Below are 23380 nucleotides of genomic sequence, written 5' to 3'. Positions count from 1 at the left end.
AGAGAGCCAGCATGCAGGTGAACAAGCCAGTGTGTATGTCTATGTGTGTGTGTGTGTGTGTATGTATATGATCATGCATGTGTGTGTGTGTGTGTGTGTGTGTGTGTGTGTGTGTAATAAACCAAACGATGAGCACAGTTGTGACGGGATCACCAGTCCGGCTCACAACGTAAAACAAACTTTTAAAATGTGTTACTAAGTTTCTCTGCCCAGACACAGAACAGCCTCTTACATGAATCTTTGTAAATGAAGAGAAAGTGGTTTGATCCGGCTGGTCAGTGTTTCTTGATGAAACAAAGGGTAGTTACGCTCAGCAGGGGATCTTGATAAAGAGCGTCTCTCTCTCTCTCCTGGTCCAGATGAGGACCAGTGTGGATGAGGGGAATATATGGGCACAGCAGCTGGGCCTCCTTCAGCTCCAGGTCGGTCCAAAGGCGTTCACGTTGAGGAATGCAGAGTTCTGGAGCCTAAGCCTGAGGCCCCAGAACTGGGACTCAAAGCTGACCCAAGGCCTTAACTGTTCATATAATTACACAATCCATAGTTCATATGGGACTGTGGCCCAACAAATATTTCTCATATCTTTTCTCATCATTTGTATTGCTGCTGGCCGATCGGGACGGCTGACTTCCTCATTCTTCGTTGGGTGTGCGTGTATCTGTCTATTATACATATATATGCTTTAATGCATCTAGAAATATTTGTGTGAGAATGCCCGTAATGAATAAGATTGTACACGGTAAATAATGTATGCTTTTATATATAGATGAATACAGGGTAAATAGTGTTTATATAGAGGGACATGTACCTGCAAATGGCAATAATCACCCAAGTATCCGCAGATTTATACTCATGTATACCACAATATGTTTACACTGTGTAAAATTGTTATTAATTTGTGTAACTTCTCAATACATCAAGATTTTTGACATCTAATAACAAGGGTCTATGTGAAAACATGGTATTGACGTCAAGGAGTAGGATACGTTTTTTTTACTTCTTCTTACTTCTTTTTGAACATGTCAAAACTGCTGCTGTTTCAAAAAAAAAATCTCTTGCATTCATTGTTCAAGTATGTTCGAGCATGTCTGTGACTTACACTACCATCATGTTCAAAATAAAGACATTTGAATTGAATTCTTGTATTTCATTTTCTAGATCTGGTTATAACTGAACAGCTCTTACAGCTGTAAGAATCTGCTTTTAAAAAAAAAAAATATTCAAAATCTCTCCCACAATCAAACCACCACAATTATTTCTTTCAAACTAAATTAACTTAATTGGTGCATGTTAACTGAACTCTCAAAATAAATGATATCAGCAATAATCACAAATGTACAATTTTTATCCAGTGTGAATACGTTGATGTCTCGTCAATTGATCATGCCGGGCAAAAGCCACTCCACACTGATCACACCTGTAAGGCTTGTCTCCAGTGTGAATACGTTGGTGACTCGTTAGAGCACTTTGCTGGGCAAAAGCCGCCTCACACTGATCGCATCTGTAAGGCTTTTCCCCAGTGTGAATACGTTGGTGAGTCGTCAAATGATCTGGCCGGGCAAAAGCCGATCCACACTGATCGCATCTGTAAGGCTTGTCTCCAGTGTGAATACGTTGGTGACTCGTTAGGTGACTTTTATGGGTAAAAGCCGCTCCACACTGATCACACCTGTAAGGCTTGTCTCCAGTATGAATACGTTGATGTCGCTTTAGATCACTTTGCTGGACAAAAGCAACTCCACACTGATCACACCTGTAAGGCTTTTCCCCAGTGTGAATACGTTGGTGACTCGTCAAATGAGCTTGCTGGGCAAAAGCCGCTCCACACTGATCACATCTGTAAAGCTTGTCTCCAGTGTGAATACGTTGGTGACTCGTCAAATGACCTCGCTGGGTAAAAGCCGCACCACACTGATCACACCTGTAGGGCTTGTCTCCAGTGTGAATACGTTGGTGACTCGTCAAATCACCTTGCCGGGCAAAAGCCGCTCCACACTGATCACATCTGTAAGGCTTGTCTCCAGAGTGAATAAGTTGGTGACTCGTCAAATGACCTTGCCGGGCAAAAGCCGCTCCACACTGATCACATCTGTATGGTTTATCACCAGTGTGACTTCGCTTATGGATCTTCAGGTTTGATGAAGTGGTGAAGACTTGCTTGCAATGACGACAGCAGTATCTTTTGGGTCTTCCTTTATGATTCTGTAACAGAGAAGATGACTTACATTATCTTGGATGCATTATCAAAAGCCTTTTCAGTTACAAAAACATTTTTATCTGTGAGCTGAGCTGGATTTGCGCGCGACTTTTGAGACTCCCCTGACGTGACTCGATTCACAAATGCATTTTTTTTTTAACACGGAAGGATCTGCAACCAATCAGATATCTTCCTTTGTTTTAGCCAGTCATAAGAGCGGACCCTACGTGGGGGACGATTTACTCGTAAACCAATCAGATTAAAGGGCGGATACACCTGCTTTTTGAGCTGCGTTGTGCCGTTGGCTTACAAAAGTAATTCAATATTTCGAGTTGGTGGAGTGAAGCTTGAGTTATGGTTCTGAGTCAAAACAACCCTGTGCCTACGGCGTGTGGTACGCGTCGATGCAGACCACACGCCGTCACTGACGTCACCTCCCGAAAATTGTAACTACACGTCGAGGCGACACAGGCCACACGCAGACGGAGAGGGCTGTGATTGGTTCGCTTGGAAGAAACGCATTTCCAGTTTCCGGTTTGAAGCAGTCGTGAACTTTCAGCGCTCTTTTCTTCGTGTATGTGGGATTTTTTTTGTTTTGGTTTTTTGCACAATAGTTGTCCTTATCTCTTTGATTCACTGTGACCGGAAAAAGTCGGATAAACCATTCAGGAAAAGATCGCTAACTACCGGTCACGGGGGGTACTGAACGAAATGGAGTGATGCCGAAGTCCGAAGGGTTCATGACAGCATTACGGTGACGGCGTGTGCTCTGCGTTGGTTTGACGCAGAACCAGAATTCAGGCTTTAAAGATAAATAAACAAGACAACACGGGATGGAGAGGAGATCACTGCTCTGCTTTTCTTGTGATCTCGGTAAAGAAAACAGCGCGATCGGAGACTGTTTATCGGGCCGTTCAACCAGAGCCGCCGGGAGGCTGGAGAGCTCCAAGTCCTGCCGATGCAGCAAATGATGATGAGAAACAGCGGAGATATTTATGTATGTATCATAACCCACTCGCCCCCACTAGGTAATGAAGCCTATAATCGGGGACCAGAGAGAATGCAGTTCTGCCAAATGATGTTTAGTGGAGCCAGACATTATCTCATTACTGATATGATTTAACAGAAGATTCCTTAATTGATTAATACATATTGGATTTTTGTTTCCAGTTCATTAGAATGGTTTTCTTTGCGATACATAAAGCAGTGAGAACCAAGTGAGCCAGGTTAGATTCCATGTGGATGTCTCCCAGGTGACCTAGTATACATAGTGTGGGGCACACTGTAATTGAGCCATGTGGATAAATCCTCACATCTCCATCCAGAACTTCTGTACCGGTGCACAAAACCATGAAGCATGTATATGATTATCAGGGCTGTTCTCTGTACACTGTGACCAGATATTAGAGGTTGCAAAACCCATCTGGAACCTCCTTTGTCCTGTATAATGTATTCTGTAAAGAACTTTGTACTGTATAAGTTGCAAGTTTGGATTCTTCGTCATAATGAAATTATTTAAACATATTTGTGACCAAGAGATTTGGTTATTGTTAAGAGAGAGGTCAGCCGCCCTTTTGGAAATCGGAAGAGGGACTATCTATTTTGGACATTAACCTGTAGTGTTTCGATAGTAATTTTGGGGTGTTTAGATTAAGTAACTATTTTCTTAGCGGGAAGTTGCAGATCCAGTTGGTTGAGTTTATTTTTTTATTATTATGGACTTAAGTTGTTGGTATTCTAAAAATGTGTTACTGCTAATTCCATATTGAACAGTGAGTGTGTTAAATGGTACAAAATGTCCACTTATGATTATATGTTGTAGATACTTTATTCCTTGGTCTCTCCATTGAGTAAAGTTTACCATCTTTACATTTTCTTGATTGTTCCAGATGGGTGTGCGATCACATGGAAAAAAGTGAGACTTTGGCTATTTTAAGGAAGTCCCACCAGGCTGTCAGAGTTGAGCTAATATTAATGATTTTAAAGCATTTATGATGTCTAATATTTTGACTGATAAATGGTAGATCTGCGATTTCCAAATCATTGCAAAACACTTGTTCTGAATCCAGCCATTGACTATCTAGTAAGTGGTTTTTGCACCATTTTAAGATATACTGTAACTTATTAACTAAGAAATAATACTGGAAGTTGGGTAAGTCTAAGCTTCCACAGTCTTTGGATTTTTGTAATGTCTTTAAGCTAATACGTGGAGTTTTATATTTCCACAGGAATTTTGACACAACAACTCTGACAGTCTAGGGGAGATGTTTATGCCTAGATATCTAATGTTTCCTGATTGTAATTTAGTAGTTGCTGTATTCTGGAAATTGCAGTTGATGCACAAAACTGTGGATTTGGACCAGCTGATAGAGTAGTCAGACAGAGATGAAAATCCATCTATAAGTGCAATTGTCTGTGATAGTGAGGTTTGTGAGTTCTGGAGGAAGATTTGGGCAGCACGGTGGCTTAGTGGTTAGCACTGTTGCCTCACAGCAAGAAGGTCCCCGGTTCCCAGCAGGGTCTTTCTGTGTGGAGTTTGCATGTTCTCTTCGTGCTTGCGTGGGTTTCCTCCGGGTACTCCAGTTTCCTCACACAGTCCAAAAACATGCATGCTAGGTAAATTGATCATTCTAAATTGCCCAGAGGTGTGAGTGTGAGTGTGCATGGTTGTTTGTATATATGTGGCCCTGCGATGGACTGGCGACCTGTCCACGGTGTAACCCCCTGCCTGTCGCCTGGAAATAGCTGGGATAGGCTCCAGCAGACCCCCGTGACCCTGCAAAGGATAAAGCGGGTATAGAAAATGGATGGATGGATGTTTTACATTGTATCCCTTTAATATTTAGGTTTTTCCTAATAGCAGCTGCTAAGCGCTCAATACCTGTAAATAGTGGGGGAGAAAGATGACAACCCTGTCTGGTACCTCTTTGCAAGTTAAAGCTTGTTCAAATTTGCCCTTACACATGCCTTGAGAGAGCTATATAATATCTTTATCCAGATGAAAGATAAAAGATCCAAATGCCAAATCCAAATTTGTGTAAAGTTGCCAATAGAAATTATAACTACGGAGATATAACTGTAGATTCCTGTTTATTGATATTGGAATGATCTATAATATTGAGTAGTTTACGAGTATTAGTAGAAGAGTGTCTACCCTTAATAAAACCTGTTTGATCCGGGTGTATAATAGAAGGGGTAATTATTTTCAGACGTTTGGAAAGAGCTTTGCTGATTATTTTGAGATCTACATTTATAAAGAGATATTGGGCGTTAGCTCGTTGAGAGCATAAGATCCTTATCTGGTTTCATCCATCCATCCATCCATCCATCCATTTTCCGCCGCTTATCCAGAACCGGCTCGCGGGAGCAGCAGTCTCAACAGAGATGCCCAGACTTCCTTCACCCCAGACACTTCCTCCAGACACTTCATCCAGCTCTTCCGAGGGGAGTCCGAGGCGTTCCCAGGCCAGCCGAGAGACAGTCTCTCCAGCGTGTCCCGGGTCTTCCCCGGGGTCTCCTCCCGGAGGGACATGTCTGGAACACCTCCCTAGGGAGGAGGGACATGCCTGGAACACCTCCCTAGGGAGGCGTCCAGGAGGCATCCGGTACAGATGCACAAGCCACCTCAGCTGACTCCTCTCAATGTGAAGGAGCAGCGGCTCGACTCCGAGCTCCTCCCGGGTGACCGAACTCCTCACCCTATCTCTAAGGGAGCGTCCAGCCACCCTGCGGAGGAAACTCATCTCTAAGGGAGCGTCCAGCCACCCTGCGGAGGAAACTCATCTCTAAGGGAGCGTCCAGCCACCCTGCGGAGGAAACGCATCTCTAAGGGAGCGTCCAGCCACCCTGCGGAGGAAACGCATCTCTAAGGGAGCGTCCAGCCACCCTGCGGAGGAAACTCATCTCTAAGGGAGCGTCCAGCCACCCTGCGGAGGAAACTCATCTCTAAGGGAGCGTCCAGCCACCCTGCGGAGGAAACTCATATCGGCCGTTTGTATCTTGTCCTTTCGCTCACTACCCAAAGTTCATGACCATAGGTGAGGGTAGGTGCGTAGATTGACCGGTAAATCAAGAGCGTCACCTTTCGACTCAGCTCCTTCTTCACCACGACGGTCCGGAACACCGACCCCGAGATACTTGAACTCCTCCACCTGATGGCAGGACTTCTCCACGCCACCCTTTCCCGATGGAGAACCATGGCCTCGGTCTTGGAGGTGCCGATTCTCATCCCTGATGCGTCGCACTCGGCCTCAAATCGCCCCAGCACATGCTGAAGGTCCCGGTCCGATGAAGCCAACAGGACAACGTCATCTGCAAAAAGCAAAGACGAAATCCTGTGGTTCCCGAAAGATGGCATGAGTAAGTCCTTGAGTCTTGTTAAAGACAAGAAAGCCCTTAAACTGTTTTTCTTTACTTGAAAGATATGATTTAATATGATATGGCCCTTGTGAGTTATTTTTCATTTTATTTTTTTTATTTCATTTTTATTTTATGTTGTACAATAATTAGATTCTCAGTGTATATTTTGTAATACTGATGTTGCTCAACCCAAGGCAAAAGTTTGTAATTCTGATATGTGCCTTGTTTGTTTGTTTGTATCTATGTTTCAATAATAAAACAAAAAACCATTCTGGTGTAAAACTAAGTTAAGGATTAAAGTGAAGATTATGTATGAATTAGCAGGAAACATCAAGATGAGAATATGTTTTCAGATAGAAAGTTTGGGCAAGTTAACCTGCATGGGGACCTTTCTCCAGCAGAGAGCAGCAGAATCTGGACAAAGGAAACGGCGCCAGCGACCTCCGTCGTCACTTGTGTCCAGCTGGTATCAGACCGGGAACAGCGCCACTCGCGGCCACAGCCAGAACTGCAGGTCGCGTACGCGTTCACTATCTTTTTGAGAACGTGCACGTCCACGCGCCAAATGAACGCAGGATATGCGTGACGACAACGATTGAAGTGAGAAAAAATAAGTTTTGTGTCCTGAAGATGCCCTGGGTTCCCAAAACACAGCTTTAGTTTTAGTCAGCCGCGCACCTGCTGTTCATTATAGCAAATGCCTGTTTTTCTGTGAGAAAGAGCCTGGTTCGCACGGGATTTTGGGTCCCGTGGGAGCCGAAACTTGTTTTGAGAGCTTGCGGACGGGGGGCGAATAGGTCTTCCCCCCCCACCCCCTCCGCAAGGTGCTGAGGGAAAGGTATAAAAGACAGGGAAGGCGGAAGTCCAGTGAGAGTCTGCCGTGGGTCGAAGTGCAGGACGCCCGGCGGGTTGAAGGCTGCTCTTATTTGGACTGTCCGGCTCTCCCAGTTCTGTGTCGAGGTAAGAGTTTTAGGCCAGGCCCCTTGTGATGATTGTATGTTGTTCTGCCATTTGCGGGGGGTAACGTGATGCAGAGTTATCCTAGCAAACTGCTGGTTTTGTGGATGTCTTCTATGTAAATGCTTGCTTTTTGCTAATAAATGTATTCATGTCTTATAGCAAAAGCGAGTGTGTGTCTGATTCATTTTGGTACAGCCGACCACTCCTAGAACCTAATTGAGATTTCTCCCAAAACATTTGGCGTTGTCGGCAGGATAGAAGAAAACTGGTTCATGTTTCTTTGAGTGGCTGCGGTATCCAAAATGTTTTTGTAAACAGAAGACTATTGAAGAAAACTGATCAGGATTAGAAGACTGATTGATGTTTTATTGAGAATTTGTGGAGCAAAGATGTTTAAGCATAAAGATAAGTGTGAATTTGTTTTCCTGCGGGACGGAGGGGGACGCCCTGAGTTCCGGGGAGTTCAGAGGCGTATGTGTGCGCCGCTGTGGAGAAACCAGCATGTTTTGAAAAGTGAGCTGGCACAGGCAGAGATTGAGCTGTGTGCAGCGCTGTGCAAACATAAACATGCTGATAGGGAGTGTAACATGGAAGTTTGTGAGCAAGCGTTGGTAACCCGTTCTGATTATTGTGATCAGTGCGATCTTGAGAAGTGGGCTGATCGATATCGAGCCTTGATGTTGGTAAAAGATTTAGACAGTCTGACTGACTGGGGAGCCGTAACACGCCCACAGAGGGGCGTATCCCCACCGAGGCAGCAGCCTCAACAGGTCCGGGGGGGGAACCAGGACGGGGGCCCTCTGTAAAGGTTGTTTGGGGCACTCTGATTAAAGCCAGAGTCCCCTCTGTTGACATTGATCGTAGAAAAGTGATTAAAAGTCTCCTGTGTGAGCACTGGATTAGGTCCTTTTATTGTTTTTGTTCTGAGAGGTAAAAGAATCCAAAACGAGAAAGTACGGGCCACATCCCGATTTGCCAGAGGAATGTTACTAGGAATTTGGCGGAGCCCCACTCATTAGAACTCAAAAATGGTCAGCTGATGACATACGACATGTCACCTTGATATTTGTTGGAATTAATCTGTACAAAAAGTGGGGGCTCTGGTAGGCACAGAAACCTTGTTTTTCATTTTATTGTAATGATGGTTATTATATTTGATCAGATTTAATTACTCTGATCATCGTCCAGTATTTTGGACGGCTGTGCCGTAGTTTCGTGGGAGATAATAATTGTTCAGTTTTTGTTGCCAAGAAAAAAAAAAAACGCCTTTTTTTTTTTCTCCACGAAGTAAAAGTTGATCAAGCAAGTACCCCCTGACTGAGTTAGATTTAACAGGAACATTCAACAGTAGTTTGCAGGTCTGAATTTAATGTAGATTTCTTATAAATTAGTGTCCAAAGGGAAGGAAATCTGCACACTTGTCTGTATAAGATTGTGACGTAATCCACTAAGAGAAGTTGGAATTGAGTATTTGTGTCAAGAGTGACCAATGGTATTGTAGCTGTTTGCCCGTGATTAGAATCTTCTCAGACGTGGTTGTTAATGAATAAATGTATTCAAGTTACGTGAACACAATTGTAAAATTAGATAAGTGTCGATAATTTTGCTCATGCCGAACTGTTAGTGAGTTAAAGTGAGTTATGAGCCATTGTCCTGCTCAAGGTTTCTTCCCTCCTAAAGGGGAGTTTTTGCCTGCCATTGATTGTGTGATAGTTGCTCGGGGGTTTATGTTTGTGTTTGTGTTCGTGTTCTGGGTCTTTGGGAAGCGCCTAGAGACAACGGTTGTATTAGACGCTATATAAATAAAATTTAATTGAATTTAATTGAAAATTGAGTTAAAGGCTTGGTTATAATACTTTTGGCTGTTAAAACATTGTTGCAGGGGCTGATTTAGACTTTTTGTATTATTCTGCAGCAGGAAAACTCTGGCATCACATGCCAGACTGGAACGCCTCGTTCTTGGTTAATTAAAAAGGAGGCGCAAATAAGATTAGGTGATATGATTGGACTAGAAGTGAAATGGATTCGACCGTTTTTGTTGTTGTTCTTGTTAGGGCCCGAGCACCTTCAGTGCGAAGGCCCTATTGTATCTGTAGGAATTATTTGTATTTTTTTTATTATTAGGGCCCGAGCACTTGCAGTGCGAAGGCCCTATTGTATTTGCAGGAATTTTTATTATTATTATTATTAGGGCCCGAGCACCTTCAGTGCGAAGGCCCTATTGTATTTGCAGGAATTTTTATTATTATTATTATTATTATTTTCCTGACAAAGTGAAGGCCTTTTTGCCCCCCTTAACATGCCCAAAAAGTCACCAAATTTTGCACCCTAGTCAGGCCTGGCGAAAAATTTGATATTTAAAGGTTTGCATTAATGGGCGTGGCAAAATGGCTCAACAGCGCCCCCTTGAAAACTTTGTGCCTCAAGCCCCACGATACGGTTTGACGTACATGCACGAAAATCGGTACACACCTGTATCATGGGACAACTTAAACAAAAGTCTCTTGGGGTCATGCCCGAAACCGAACAGGATGTCGGCCATTTTGAATTAGTCGTGTCATTTTGGCGAAATGTATGCCATTCCTTCGAAAGTTAATTCAGCCCGAACCGTAACGTGCACCCAGGTGTGTTATACATCAAAATGTGCGTCTCCATCCTGCGACAACACGCATTACTTTTCTCTTTCAAAAGCGTTACCGTGGCGACGCTAGACGCCAAAAAGCGCGCCCACCCTTCATCTGATTGGTTCGACAGAAAAAACTTTGTGCCTCAAGCCCCATAATACGGTGTGACGTACATGAAGGAAAATCGGTACACACCTGTATCATGTCACAACTTAAAGAAAAGTCTCTTGGCGCCATGGCCTAAACCGAACAGGAAGTCGGCCATTTTGAACATTCTGAATTAATCGCGTAATTTTGGAGCAATATATGCCATTCCTTCGAGAGTTAATTCAGCCCGAACCGTATCGTGAACCCAGATGTGTTATACATCAAAATGTGCGTCTCCATCCTGCGACTACACGCATTACTTTTCTCTTTCAAAAGTGTTAGCGTAGCGACGCTAGACGCCAACAAGCGCACCCCCCCTTCATCTGATTGGTCCATATTTGATAGTTCCCCAAAAGGCACCAAATTTGGCATGCAAGCCAGGCCTGGCGATAAATTTGATATTTCATGGTTTGCATTAATGGGCGTGGCAAAATGGCTCAACAGCGCCCCCCGGAAAACTTTGTGCCTCAAGCCCCACAATACGGTTTGACGTACATGCACGAAAATCGCTACACACCTGTATCATGGCACAACTTAAAGAAAAGTCTCTTGGAGCCATGGCCGAAACTGAACAGGACGTCGGCCATTTTGAATAAATTGTGTCATTTTGGCGAAATTTATGCCATTCCTTCGGCAGTTAATTCAGCCCGAACCGTAACGTGCACCCAGGTGTGTTATACATCAAAATGTGCGTCTCCATCCTGCGACACCACGCATTACTTTTCTCTTTCAAAAGCGTTACCGTGGCGACGCTAGACGCCAAAAGGCGCGCCCCCCCTTCATGTGATTGGTCCATATTTGATAGTTCTCCAAAAGTCACCAAATTTTGCATGCAAGCCAGGCCTGGCGATACATTTGATATTTCATGGTTTGCAATTAAGGGGCGTGGCTAACGGTTCAACAGCGCCCCCTAGAATACTTTCCTCTGCCATAACTTTTGAATGGTTTGACATAGAGAGTTGTGGGTGGTGTCATGGGACTCTGTAATGAGTCCTTAAGCTTCGTTGGCCTTAATTAGCCCCGCCCCTTCTTCTGATTGGTTGGCCCGATTTTCTGCTATAACATTGGAATGGTTTGACATAGAGAGTCCTGGGTGGTGTCATCAGATTCTTTATGGAGTCCTTGACCTTCATTGGCCAGAATTAGCCCCGCCTCTTCTTCTGATTGGTTGTCCCTATTTTCTGCTATAACTTTGGAATGGTTTGACATAGAGAGTCCCGCTTCCTGATTCAAACATCTGCCGGCCCCGCCCCCCGACCAATCAGTGGTGAGTAGGGTGATGACGGCCCCGCCCCCCGACCAATCAGTGGCGAGTAGGGTGATGACGGCCCCGCCCCCCGACCAATCAGTTCCCTGTAATGTGGTGACCTCAGAAATATTCCCGGCTCAGCCCGGTTACAACCTTGGCAGAATGGTTACAGAAAAAGTAATTTTTAAAATAGTAGGGTTTTACTAATATTTATAACTTACAAATATTTAAAAAATTAGAAAAAAAAAGTTCCAGACATTTTATCGCTATATTGGTCTGTCCTAAGCCAGTAGGTCAAATGAAAGGAATAGCTGAGACTTAGCTCAGCCAGATTATTGCAGTCTTTGGTGCCAGAGGTTGGGAGTTCAAGCCTGGCAATATGCCGAAACTTTTGTCAGCAATTTAGTTTTTTTTACATCAAAATGTTCGTCTCTGTCCTGTGACGACGCACATTACTTCTCTCTTTCAAAAGTGTTACCGTGGCGACGCTAGACACGAAAAAGCGCTCGTCCCCTTCATCTGATTGGTCCATATTTGATAGTTCTCCAAAAGTCACCAAATTTTGCATGCAAGCCAGGCCTGGCGATACATTTGATATTTCATGGTTTGCATTAATGGGCGTGGCCTAACGGCTCAACAGCGCCCCCTAGAATACTTTTCTCTGCCATAACTTTTGAATGGTTTGACATAAAGAGTCGTGGGTGGTGTCATGGGACTCGGTATTGAGTCCTTGACCTTCATTGGCCTGAATTAGCCCCGCCCCTTCTTCTGATTGGTTGTCCCGATTTTCTGCCATAACTTTTGAATGGTTTGACATAGAGAGTCGTGGGTGGTGTCATCAGACTCTGTATGGAGTCCTTGACCTTCATTGGCCTGAATTAGCCCCGCCCCTTCTTCTGATTGGTTGTTCCTTTTTTCTGCTATAACTTTTGAATGGTTTGACATAGAGAGTCGTGGGTGGTGTCATTTCTGATATGCTTATGGGGGGCGGTGGACGTGAGTGCGAGGGCCCGTTCATCGCTGCTTGCAGCTTTAATTATTATTATTATTTTTCTTCTGACAAAGTGATGGCCTTTTTGCCCCCCTTAACATGCCCAAAAAGTCACCAAATTTTGCACCCAAGTCAGGCCTGGCGAAAAATTTGATATTTAATGGTTTGCATTAATGGGCGTGGTAAAATGGCTCAACAGCGCCCCCTTGAAAACTTTGTGCCTGAAGCCCCACGATACGGTTTGACGTACATGCACAAAAATCGGTACACACCTGTATCATGGGACAACTTAAAGAAAAGTCTCTTGCCGTCATGCCCGAAACCGAACAGGAAGTCGGCCATTTTGAATTAATCGTGTCACTTTGGCGCAATTTATGCCATTCCTTCGGCAGTTAATTCAGCCCGAACCGTAACGTGCACCCAGGTGTATTATACATCAAAATGTGCGTCTCCCTCCTGCGACCACACGCATTACTTTTCTCTTTCAAAAGCGTTACCGTGGCGACGCTAGACGCCAAAAAGCGCGCCCACCCTTCATCTGGTTGGTTCAGACAGAAAAAACTTTGCGCCTCAAGCCCCATAATACGGTTTGACGTACATGAACGAAAATTGGTACACTCCTGTATCATGTCGCAACTAAAAGAAAAGTCTCTTGGCGCCATGGCCGAAACCGAACAGGAAGTCAGCCATTTTAAACATTCTGAATTAATTGCGTAATTTTGGAGCAATATATGCCATTCCTTCGAGAGTTAATTCAGCCCGAACCGTATCGTGAACCCAGATGTGTTATACATCAAAATGTGCGGTTCCATCCTGCGACTACACGCATTACTTTTCTCTTTCGAAAGTGTTACCGTGGCGACGCTAGACGCCAACAAGCGCACCCCCCCTTCATCTGATTGGTCCATATTTGATAGTTCCCCAAAAGGCACCAAATTTGGCATGCAAGCCAGGCCTGGTGATAAATTTGATATTTCATGGTTTGCATTAATGGGCGTGGCAAAATGGCTCAACAGCGCCCCCCGGAAAACTTTGTGCCTCAAGCCCCACAATACGGTTTGACGTACATGCACGAAAATCGCTACACACCTGTATCATGGCACAACTTAAAGAAAAGTCTCTTGGAGCCATGGCCGAAACCGAACAGGATGTCGGCCATTTTGAATACATTGTGTCATTTTGGCGAAATTTATGCCATTCCTTCGGCAGTTAATTCAGCCCGAACCGTAACGTGCCCCCAGGTGTGTTATACATCAAAATGTGCGTCTACATCCTGCGACACCACGCATTACTTTTCTCTTTCAAAAGTGTTACCGTGGCGACGCTAGACGCCAAAAGGCGCGCCCCCCCTTCATGTGATTGGTCCATATTTGATAGTTCTACAAAAGTCACCAAATTTTGCATGCAAGCCAGACTTGGCGATACATTTGATATTTCATGGTTTGCATTAATGGGCGTGGCCTAACGGCTCAACAGCGCCCCCTGCCATAACTTTTGAATGGTTTGACATAGAGAGTCCTGGGTGGTGTCATAAGATTCTGTATGGAGTCCTTGACCTTCATTGGCATGAATTAGCCCCGCCCCTTCTTGTCATTGGTTGTCCCTTTTTTCTGCTATAACATTTTAATTGTTTGACATAGGAAGTCGTGGGTGGTGTCATCAGATTCTTTATGGAGCCCTTGACCTTCATTGGCTTAAATTAGCCCCGCCCCTTCTTCTGATTGGCTGTCCCTTTTTTCTGCTATAACTTTTGAATGGTTTGACATAGGAAGTCGTGGGTGGTGTCATGGGACTCTGTAATTAGTCCTTAAGCTTCGTTGGCCTTAATTAGCCCCGCCCCTTCTTCTGATTGGTTGTCCCGATTTCCTGCTATAACTTTGGAATGGTTTGACATAGAGAGTCGTGGGTGGTGTCATCAGATTCTGTATGGAATCCTTGACCTTCATTGGCTTGAATTAGCCCCGCCCCTTCTTCTGATTGGTTGTCCCTTTTTTCTGCTATAACTTTTGAATGGTTTGACATAGAGAGTCGTGGGTGCTGTCATTTCTGATATGCTTATGGGGGGCGGTGGACGTGAGTGCGAGGGCCCGTTCATCGCTGCTTGCAGCTTTAATTATTAGGGCCCGAGCACTTGCAGTGCGAAGGCCCTATTGTATTTGCAGGAATTTTTATTATTATTATTATTTTTTTTTTTCTTCTGACAAAGTGATGGCCTTTTTGCCCCCCTTAACATGCCCAAAAAGTCACCAAATTTTGCACCCAAGTCAGGCCTGGCGAAAAATTTGATATTTAATGGTTTGCATTAATGGGTGTGGCAAAATGGCTCAACAGCGCCCCCTTGAAAACTTTGTGCCTCAAGCCCCACGATACGGTTTGACGTACATGCACGAAAATCGGTACACACCTGTATCATGGGACAACTTAAAGAAAAGTCTCTTGGCGTCATGCCCGAAACCGAACAGGAAGTCGGCCATTTTGAATTAATCGTGTCACTTTGGCGCAATTTATGCCATTCCTTCGGCAGTTAATTCAGCCCGAACCGTAACGTGCACCGAGGTGTGTTATACATCAAAATGTTCGTCTCCATCCTCCGACACCACGCATTACTTTTCTCTTTCAAAAGCGTTACCGTGGCGACGCTAGACGCCAAAAAGCGCGCCCACCCTTCATCTGGTTGGTTCAGACAGAAAAAACTTTGCGCCTCAAGCCCCATAATACGGTTTGACGTACATGAACGAAAATCGGTACACTTCTGTATCATGTCGCAACTAAAAGAAAAGTCTCTTGGCGCCATGGCCGAAACCGAACAGGAAGTCGGCCATTTTGAACATTCTGAATTAATTGCGTAATTTTTGAGCAATATATGCCATTCCTTCGAGAGTTAATTCAGCCCGAACCGTATTGTGAACCCAGATGTGTTATACATCAAAATGTGTGTCTCCATCCTGCGACTACACGCATTACTTTTCTCTTTGAAAAGTGTTACCGTGGCGACACTAGTCGCCAACAAGCGCACCCCCCCTTCATCTGATTGGTCCATATTTGATAGTTCCCCAAAAGGCACCAAATTTGGCATGTAAGACAGGCCTGGCGATAAATTTGATACTTCATGGTTTGCATTAATGGGCGTGGCAAAATGGCTCAACAGCGCCCCCCGGAAAACTTTGTGCCTCAAGCCCCACAATACGGTTTGACGTACATGCACGAAAATCGCTACATACCTGTATTATGGAACAACTTAAAGAAAAGTCTCTTGGAGCCATGGCCGAAACCGAACAGGATGTCGGCCATTTTGAATAAATTGTGTCATTTTGGCGAAATTTATGCCATTCTTTCGGCAGTTAATTCAGCCCGAACCGTAACGTGCACCCAGATGTGTTATACATCAAAATGTGCGTCTACATCCTGCGACACCACGCATTACTTTTCTCTTTCAAAAGTGTTACCGTGGCGACGCTAGACGCCAAAAGGTGCGCCCCCCCTTCATGTGATTGGTCCATATTTGATAGGTCTCCAAAAGTCACCAAATTTTGCATGCAAGCCAGACTTGGCGATAAATGTGATATTTCATGGTTTGCATTAATGGGCGTTGCCTAACGGCTCAACAGCGCCCCCTAGAATACTTTTATCTGCCATAACTTTTGAATGGTTTGACATAGGAAGTTGTGGGTGGTGTCATGGGACTCTGTAATGAGTCCTTAAGCTTCGTTGGCCTTAATTAGCCCCGCCCCTTCTTCTGATTGGTTGTCCCGACTTTTTGCTATAACATTGGAATGGTTTGACATAGAGAGTCCTGGGTGGTGTCATCAGATTCTGTATGGAGTCCTTGAATTTCATTGGCCTGAATTAGCCCCGCCCCTTCTTCTGATTGGTTGTCCCTTTTTTCTGCTATAACTTTTGAATGGTTTGACATAGGAAGTCGTGGGTGGTGTCTTTTCTGATATGCTTATGGGGCGCGGTGGCCGTGAGTGCGAGGGCCCGTTCATCGCTGCTTGCAGCTTTAATTATTATTCTTATTATTTTTCTGACGAAAGGAGGGCCTTTTTGCCCCCCTAAATGTGCCCAAAAAGTCACCAAATTTTGCACCCAAGCCAGGCCTGGCGAAAAATTTGATATTTAATGGTTTGCATTAATGGGCGTGGCAAAATGGCTCAACAGCGCCCCCTTGAAAACTTTGTGCCTCAAGCCCCACGATACGGTTTGACGTACATGCACGAAAATCAGTACATGCCTGTATCATGACGTAACTTAAAGAAAAGTCTCTTGGTGTCATGGCCGAAACCGAACAGGATGTCGGCCATTTTTAATTAGTCGTGTCATTTTGGCGAAATTTATGCCATTCCTTCGGCAATTAATACGGCCCGAACCGTAACAAGCACCCAGGTGTGTTATACATCAAAATGTGCGTCTCCATCCTCCGACACCACGCATTACTTTTCTCTCTCAAAAGCGTTACCGTGGCGACGCTAGACGCCAAAAAGCGCGCCCACCCTTCATCTGATTGGTTCAGACAGAAAAAACTTTGCGCCTCAAGCCCCATAATACGGTTTGACGTACATGAACGAAAGTCGGTACACACCTGTATCATGTTGCAACTTACAGAAAAGTCTCTTGGCACCATGGTCGAAACCGAACAGGAAGTCGGCCATTTTGAACATTCTGAATGAATCACGTAATTTTGGAGCAATATATGCCATTCCTTCGAGAATTAATACGGCCCGAACCGTATCATGAACCCAGATGTGTTATACATCAGAATGTGCGTCTCCATCCTGCGACTACACGCATTACTTTTCTCTTTCAAAAGTGTTACCGTGGCGACGCTAGACGCCAACAAGCGTGCCCCCCCTTCATCTGATTGGTCCATATTTGATAGTTCCCCAAAAGGCACCAAATTTGGCATGCAAGCAGGGCCTGGCGATAAATTTGATATTTCATGGTTTGCATTAATGGGCGTGGCAAAATGGCTGAACAGCGCCCCCCGGAAAACTTTGTGCCTCAAGCCCCACGATACGGTTTGACGTACATGCACGAAAATCGCTACACACGTGTAGCATGGCACAACTTAAAGAAAAGTCTCTTGGAGCCATGGCCGAAACCGAACAGGAAGTCGGCCATTTTGAATTAATTGTGTAATTTTGGCTAAATGTTTGCCATTCCTTCGGCAATTAATACGGCCCGAACCGTAACGTGCACCCAGGAGTGTTATACATCAAAATGTGCGTCTCCATGCTGCGACACCACGCATTACTTTTCTCTTTCAAAAGTGTTACCATGGCGACGCTAGACGCCAAAAGGCGCGCCCCCCCTTCATCTGATTGGTCCATATTTGATAGTCACCAAATCTTGCATGCAAGCCAGGCCTGGCGATACATTTGATATTTCATGGTTTTGCATTAATGGGCGTGGCCTAACGGCTCAACAGCGCCCCCTAGAATACTTTTCTCTGCCATAACTTTTGAATGGTTTGACATAGGAAGTCGTGGGTGGTGTCATGGGACTCTGTAATGAGTTCTTAAGCTTCGTTGGCCTTAATTAGCCCCGCCCCTTCTTCTGATTGGTTGTCCCGATTTTCTGCTATAACTTTGGAATGGTTTGACATAGAGAGTCGTGGGTGGTGTCATCAGATTCTGTATGGAGTCCTTGACCTTCATTGGCCTGAATTAGCCCCGCCCCTTATTCTGATTGGCTGTCCCTTTTTTCTGCTATAACTTTTGAATGGTTTGACATAGGAAGTCGTGGGTGGTGTCGTTTCTGATATGCTCATGGGGGGCGGTGGCCGTGAGTGCGAGGGCCCGTTCATTGCTGCTTGCAGCTTTAATTTTTCTTTGTTTTCTCAGTGTTCCAGTGCATCCTGACAGTTAAATTTGGTTTGTTTTGTCACTGATTGCCCAGGGCGATGATGGAACATGCACTGTGATGACACTGGAGAGCAGAACTGGGTGACGATCCCAGTTAGCGAATGCTGTTTGTGTGTAAACTAATCTTGTGTGTCTTATGAAGTTTTGTATGATACAGGAGTGACCTGAACCAACTGGAGATGGCTCTGAACTACGAGTTCCGCCTAAGACGTGGTGGTGCCGGATTCGGGGTCCTGTAAGCGCCACCGGTCAGGGTTCGGCTGAGGCTCGGGCGCGCACGGGTGTGGTGTGGACGGTGAGGATGCCAGTCCTGCCATCATGCCATCACACACGACGGAGACGCGCATGGTGTGACACCCTCCTTGGAGGAGCTGGAGCTGTTCTGGGCGTGTCCAACGCTTTCGATGGGGGATGACCGGAACCGTGTTGTCGAGTGCTGGGAGGTCAACCTCAGGCGCCGTCCATTCCCTTGGACAGGGGATGCTGAAGGTGACGAGGAGGAGGAAGACGAGGAGGAAGAGGACGAGAAGAGACTGCCTGTATAATAAATGGAATGTTGAATTGTCTGATATGTCTAGTGAAGTGTTTGTGAACGTTTCTGATGCTATCAGTACTTCTGGATGTGGTGGCGAACTGTGCATGCTAGATTGCAGCGGGACGAATTAAAGACCAGTTAAATGGATCCAGATGAATGTGACTGATGCGCCAATCTGTAAGCTTTATGTTTTGCCAATAATAGCCAATAATGTGTATGATTTGAAAGCTTGTGATATGACAGATAAGGAGGTTGCCTGTATGACTAGGACTAGATATCATGACCACTATGTGAAAGGTTGCCGCAGACACCGTTCTCTGGATGTTTGAGGGATGCGTACACCTGGCACTGGAACAACCAGACCTTTAGACTTACAAATTTCACGTCAGAATACCATCTGACGGGGTCCGATGGAAGGCACTGAGTTTGCCTTGGACTATCTCCCTGGACAGGTTCAGAGGCGCACTGAATCAGTCTACGGAGCTAAAACAAATTATTAAGTCCCATGGGTCTAACGTGTCCAGACTCCTCGTGTCGACCCTCATCACCGGTGGAGAGGTGGTACATGCCGCTAAGGTGATAGAGCAGAATAACGCACATCATTGGTGGGATATCTTTTCAAGAATGTCTGCAACACATGTGGTGCCTCCACTGTTAATATTGGTTGTTGTATTCTGTGTGCTTACCATGTGTAATAAAGTTTGCATGCCACTATATTCAAAATGCATGTAGATGGTACAGGTTTAGTGGACGTAGTGGAGAAGAGAAGGCACCTTTGATGATTACCATGGTAATTGATGTTTGTTTTTGAATTAAGGACGTTTCCAGGCCAAGAGGTGGAATGAGAAACGGAGTTTGTTTGATGTCCTGGAATGCCCTTAATTCAACTTTTCATATTAATTATGCTCATGTGTTATACTTGTTTGTGAATCGGGACATCTTCAGGCCAGAGGTGGAATGAAGTGAGAAAAAATAAGTTTTGTGTCCTGAAGATGCCCTGGGTTCCCAAAACACAGCTTTAGTTTTAGTCAGCCACGCACCTGCTGTTTATTATAGCAAATGCCTGTTTTTCTGTGAGAAAGGGCCTGGTTCGCACGGGATTTTGGGTCCCGTGGGAGCCGAAACTTGTTTTGAGAGCTTGCGGACGGGGGGCGAATAGGTCTTCCCCCCCCACCCCCTCCGCAAGGTGCTGAGGGAAAGGTATAAAAGACAGGGAAGGCGGAAGTCCAGTGAGAGTCTGCCGTGGTGCAGGACGCCCGGCGGGTTGAAGGCTGCTCTTATTTGGACTGTCCGGCTCTCCCAGTTCTGTGTCGAGGTAAGAGTTTTAGGCCAGGCCCCTTGTGATGATTGTATGTTGTTCTGCCATTTGCGGGGGGTAACGTGACGCAGAGTTATCCTAGCAAACTGCTGGTTTTGTGGATGTCTTCTATGTAAATGCTTGCTTTTTGCTAATAAATTTATTCATATCTTATAGCAAAAGCGAGTGTGTGTCTGATTAATTTTGGTACAGCCGACCACTCCTAGAACCTAATTGAGATTTCTCCCAAAACAACGATGCGTACGCGTTCTGAACTGCAAGTAGAACTGAGCCCTAACTGATGACGGTTGGATTCTTCCTGATGTTGGTCCTCAAAGGCCTTCAAGAAAGCAGCTCAGCGTGAAGTCAAGAGACTAAACTGGGGTGTTTGTTTCAAGATAACGGAGCCTGGAAGCAGGTTTACCTTCCTCTTCCTCAGCTTGGAGTCGTTGAGCTCCTCCTTGACGGTAATCTCCTGCTTGGGCGGCAGAAGTTCCAGCTCCCTCTCCTTGGCTTCTCTCAGCAGCTGCTCGGCGGTGATCTGCACCTCGGCAGGAGCTTCGTTCTTCACCTGAAACACCACAAACACCCTGAAATATCTCTGCAGGAGCTTTGTTCTTCACCTGAAACACCACAAACACCCTGAAATATCTCTGCAGGAGCTTCGTTCTTCACCTGAAACACCATAAACACCCTGAAATAGCTGTTCAGTTTGACATTATTGTCAGGCTATGAGAAAACATTTAATTTTATTAAAATCGAAAAATAATATTTATAGGCTATAAAAATAAGCGTCATTAAAGTAGCCGGCTGGACCTAATCGAGTAGTCGGCTATATGGCCGGCAGCCGGCGCTTGTGGAAAGCCCTGATGGTCCCTCTCAAATAAGATTTAAGTAAGTAAGTAAACTCTCTGGTCCTGGTCTGGGTTTAGGGGGTCTTGACTCCAAGTTTACCGACGACTGATATGTTTTCTATGCTGTTGACTGCACATTAGTGCCCCCCCCACCAACTTTGAAACATGTTTTCTCCAGATTTCAGGCAGAAGAACCCGGATGTGATCAAAGTTCTGCTGAAACAAAAACTAACCAAACTAAACTAAACTCTGCCAGAAGTCTGGATTAGGGTCGCCACCCGTCCCGTAAAATACGGAATTGTCCTTTATTTGAGAGAAAAGTGTTGCGTCCCGTATTGAACTAATACGGGACACGATTTGTCCCGTATTTTCATTCATTATATATTATATTATTATTATTATTATTATTATTATTATTATTATTATTATTATTATTATTATTATTATTATTATTATATGTGTGTGCCAGACAGCGGGGAGGACTCGGGCTTCACCTCCAGGTCGGGGTTGGGAATTAAAAGTTGCGTTCCGTATTGAACCAATACGGACATTTATTATGCTCTTATTTATTGATGTCATAATATACAGATGAAGGTTGGAACATTTGAATATATTACAAAACGTCATTCGTAGTAAATTTAACTAAAGGTGAAACAAATATATTATTTCCCACTACATTCAAAGTGAAATATTTCAAGCCTTTATTTGTTATCATTTTGGTGATTATGGCTCACAGTTTATGAAAACCCCAAATAAAAAATAAATTAAGAGAATATTTTATGAAATCAATAAACAATTCCACCATCAAAACTATAACAAATAAAGGTTTAACATATCTTGCTTTGCATGTAATAGGACTAGGTAATATATTAGTTTTAAGTTGAATTATTGAAATAAATTAACTTTTACACCATATTCTAGTTGAATTATTGAAATAAATTAACTTTTACACCATATTCCAGTTGAATTATTGAAATAAATAACTTTTACACCATATTCTAGTTGAATTATTGAAATAAATTAACTGTTACACCATATTCTAGTTGAATTATTAAAATAAATTAACTTTTACACCATATTCTAGTTGAATTACTGAAATAAATTAACTTTTACACCAAATTCTAGTTGAATTATTGAAATAAATTAACTTTTACACCATATTCTAGTTGAATTATTGAAATAAATTAACTTTTACACCATATTCTAGTTGAATTATTGAAATAAATTAACTTTTACACCATATTCTAGTTGAATTACTGAAATAAATTAACTTTTACACCATATTCTAGTTGAATTATTGAAATAAATGAACTTTTACACCATATTCTTCACCTGTATATTCTACATCTGGGCTGATGTGGACATACATACATACATACATACATACATACATACATACATACATACATACATACATACATACATACATACATACATACATACATACATACATAGGAGGATATTTCAGTTACTATATGGTTTTTCTGTCTCTACAGTCATGAAAGTTCAACGCTATTAAAGCACTTTAAACTTTAAATCAAAGCCTTTAGTTTTTTCATATAAAATAAACACATTTTTATGCAGTTTAGAAGTTTTGGGGCTTTTTTTTTTGCTCCTGCGCTGCTGAAATCAGGGCGTCCCTTATTTCTATTTGTGAAAGGTGGAAACCCTAGTGTGGATTAAACTAATTAAACTGAATTAATCCATCAATAAGAACTGATTCCACTAATTCATATGAATGTGAGCCCGACACCAGCCCCAGTTTGACACAGAAACAGTTGAAAACGCTAAGACTTCATGACTAAAACCCGTGCCCTGTCCAAACCCTGCTTAGCTTAACTTAGCTTAGCTTAGTGTGGCAGGTCGGGTGTTGCTCTGCTCCACCCCCTCCCACTCAATCGGCATCACCTGTGCTTGATTGTTAATCAGCACCACCTGATAAGTACTGCGCTCCTGCAGGTCGCATCCTCTCTCTGGCATTTACCTGGAAAGGACCTGTGTCGGCTTGCTCCAGTTGTTTGGCATGCTCTGTTAGCTTGGTCTTGGCATGATTAGAGTGTGGTCGTTTACAAGGTAAGTGTAGGTGTGTCAACGTTGTGCAACGTGGTGGCACATTATGGTGTAACAACCACCGTGATTTTGTTCTCAGTGTTAGCCGTGTCAGTTGGGTTGCAGCTGGAGGAGGTGTGGTGTCCCCTCTCTGCTGTTTTGCAGACTGGGACTGGATCGTGAGCGTTAAAGCTCTCTTTATCGGTATGCCTGCTCTTCTTTTTATTCATCTCTGTTGGCTATAGTAGCCCTGTGCT

The 23380-nt window shown here is 44.1% G+C and overlaps 2 protein-coding genes across 2 annotated transcripts in view; one reads left to right on the top strand and one right to left on the bottom strand.

Moving 5' to 3' along the window:
• LOC133460955 (zinc finger protein 665-like) overlaps nt 1–23380 on the top strand; it is a 210970-nt gene that overhangs the window by 174478 nt on the left and 13112 nt on the right. The gene's annotated exons all lie outside the window — the stretch shown is intronic.
• LOC133460776 (zinc finger protein 239-like) lies at nt 219–6414 on the bottom strand. Its single transcript, XM_061741547.1, has 2 exons — nt 6279–6414; nt 219–2202 (listed from the first exon to the last, which is right to left on the bottom strand). Exons 1-2 carry the CDS (start codon nt 6393–6395, stop codon nt 1345–1347), a joined length of 975 nt encoding a protein of 324 aa, XP_061597531.1. The 5' UTR covers nt 6396–6414; the 3' UTR covers nt 219–1344.

This window comes from Cololabis saira, chromosome 15, assembly GCF_033807715.1.
Source record: "Cololabis saira isolate AMF1-May2022 chromosome 15, fColSai1.1, whole genome shotgun sequence".
In the NCBI taxonomy this organism is placed as follows: domain Eukaryota; kingdom Metazoa; phylum Chordata; class Actinopteri; order Beloniformes; family Belonidae; genus Cololabis; species Cololabis saira.
Note: the sequence above shows the minus strand (reverse complement) of the source record. Positions and strands in the feature narration are given on the sequence as shown.

Coding starts and splice junctions, on each gene's coding strand:
- LOC133460776 (XM_061741547.1), bottom strand. CDS start 6,395: ATGGTTCTCCATCGGGAAAGGGTGGCGTGGAGAAGTCCTGCCATCAGG. Junction 2,203..6,278: donor AGAAGGAGCTGAGTCGAAAG/GTGACGCTCTTG, acceptor TCTCTGTTACAG/AATCATAAAGGAAGACCCAA.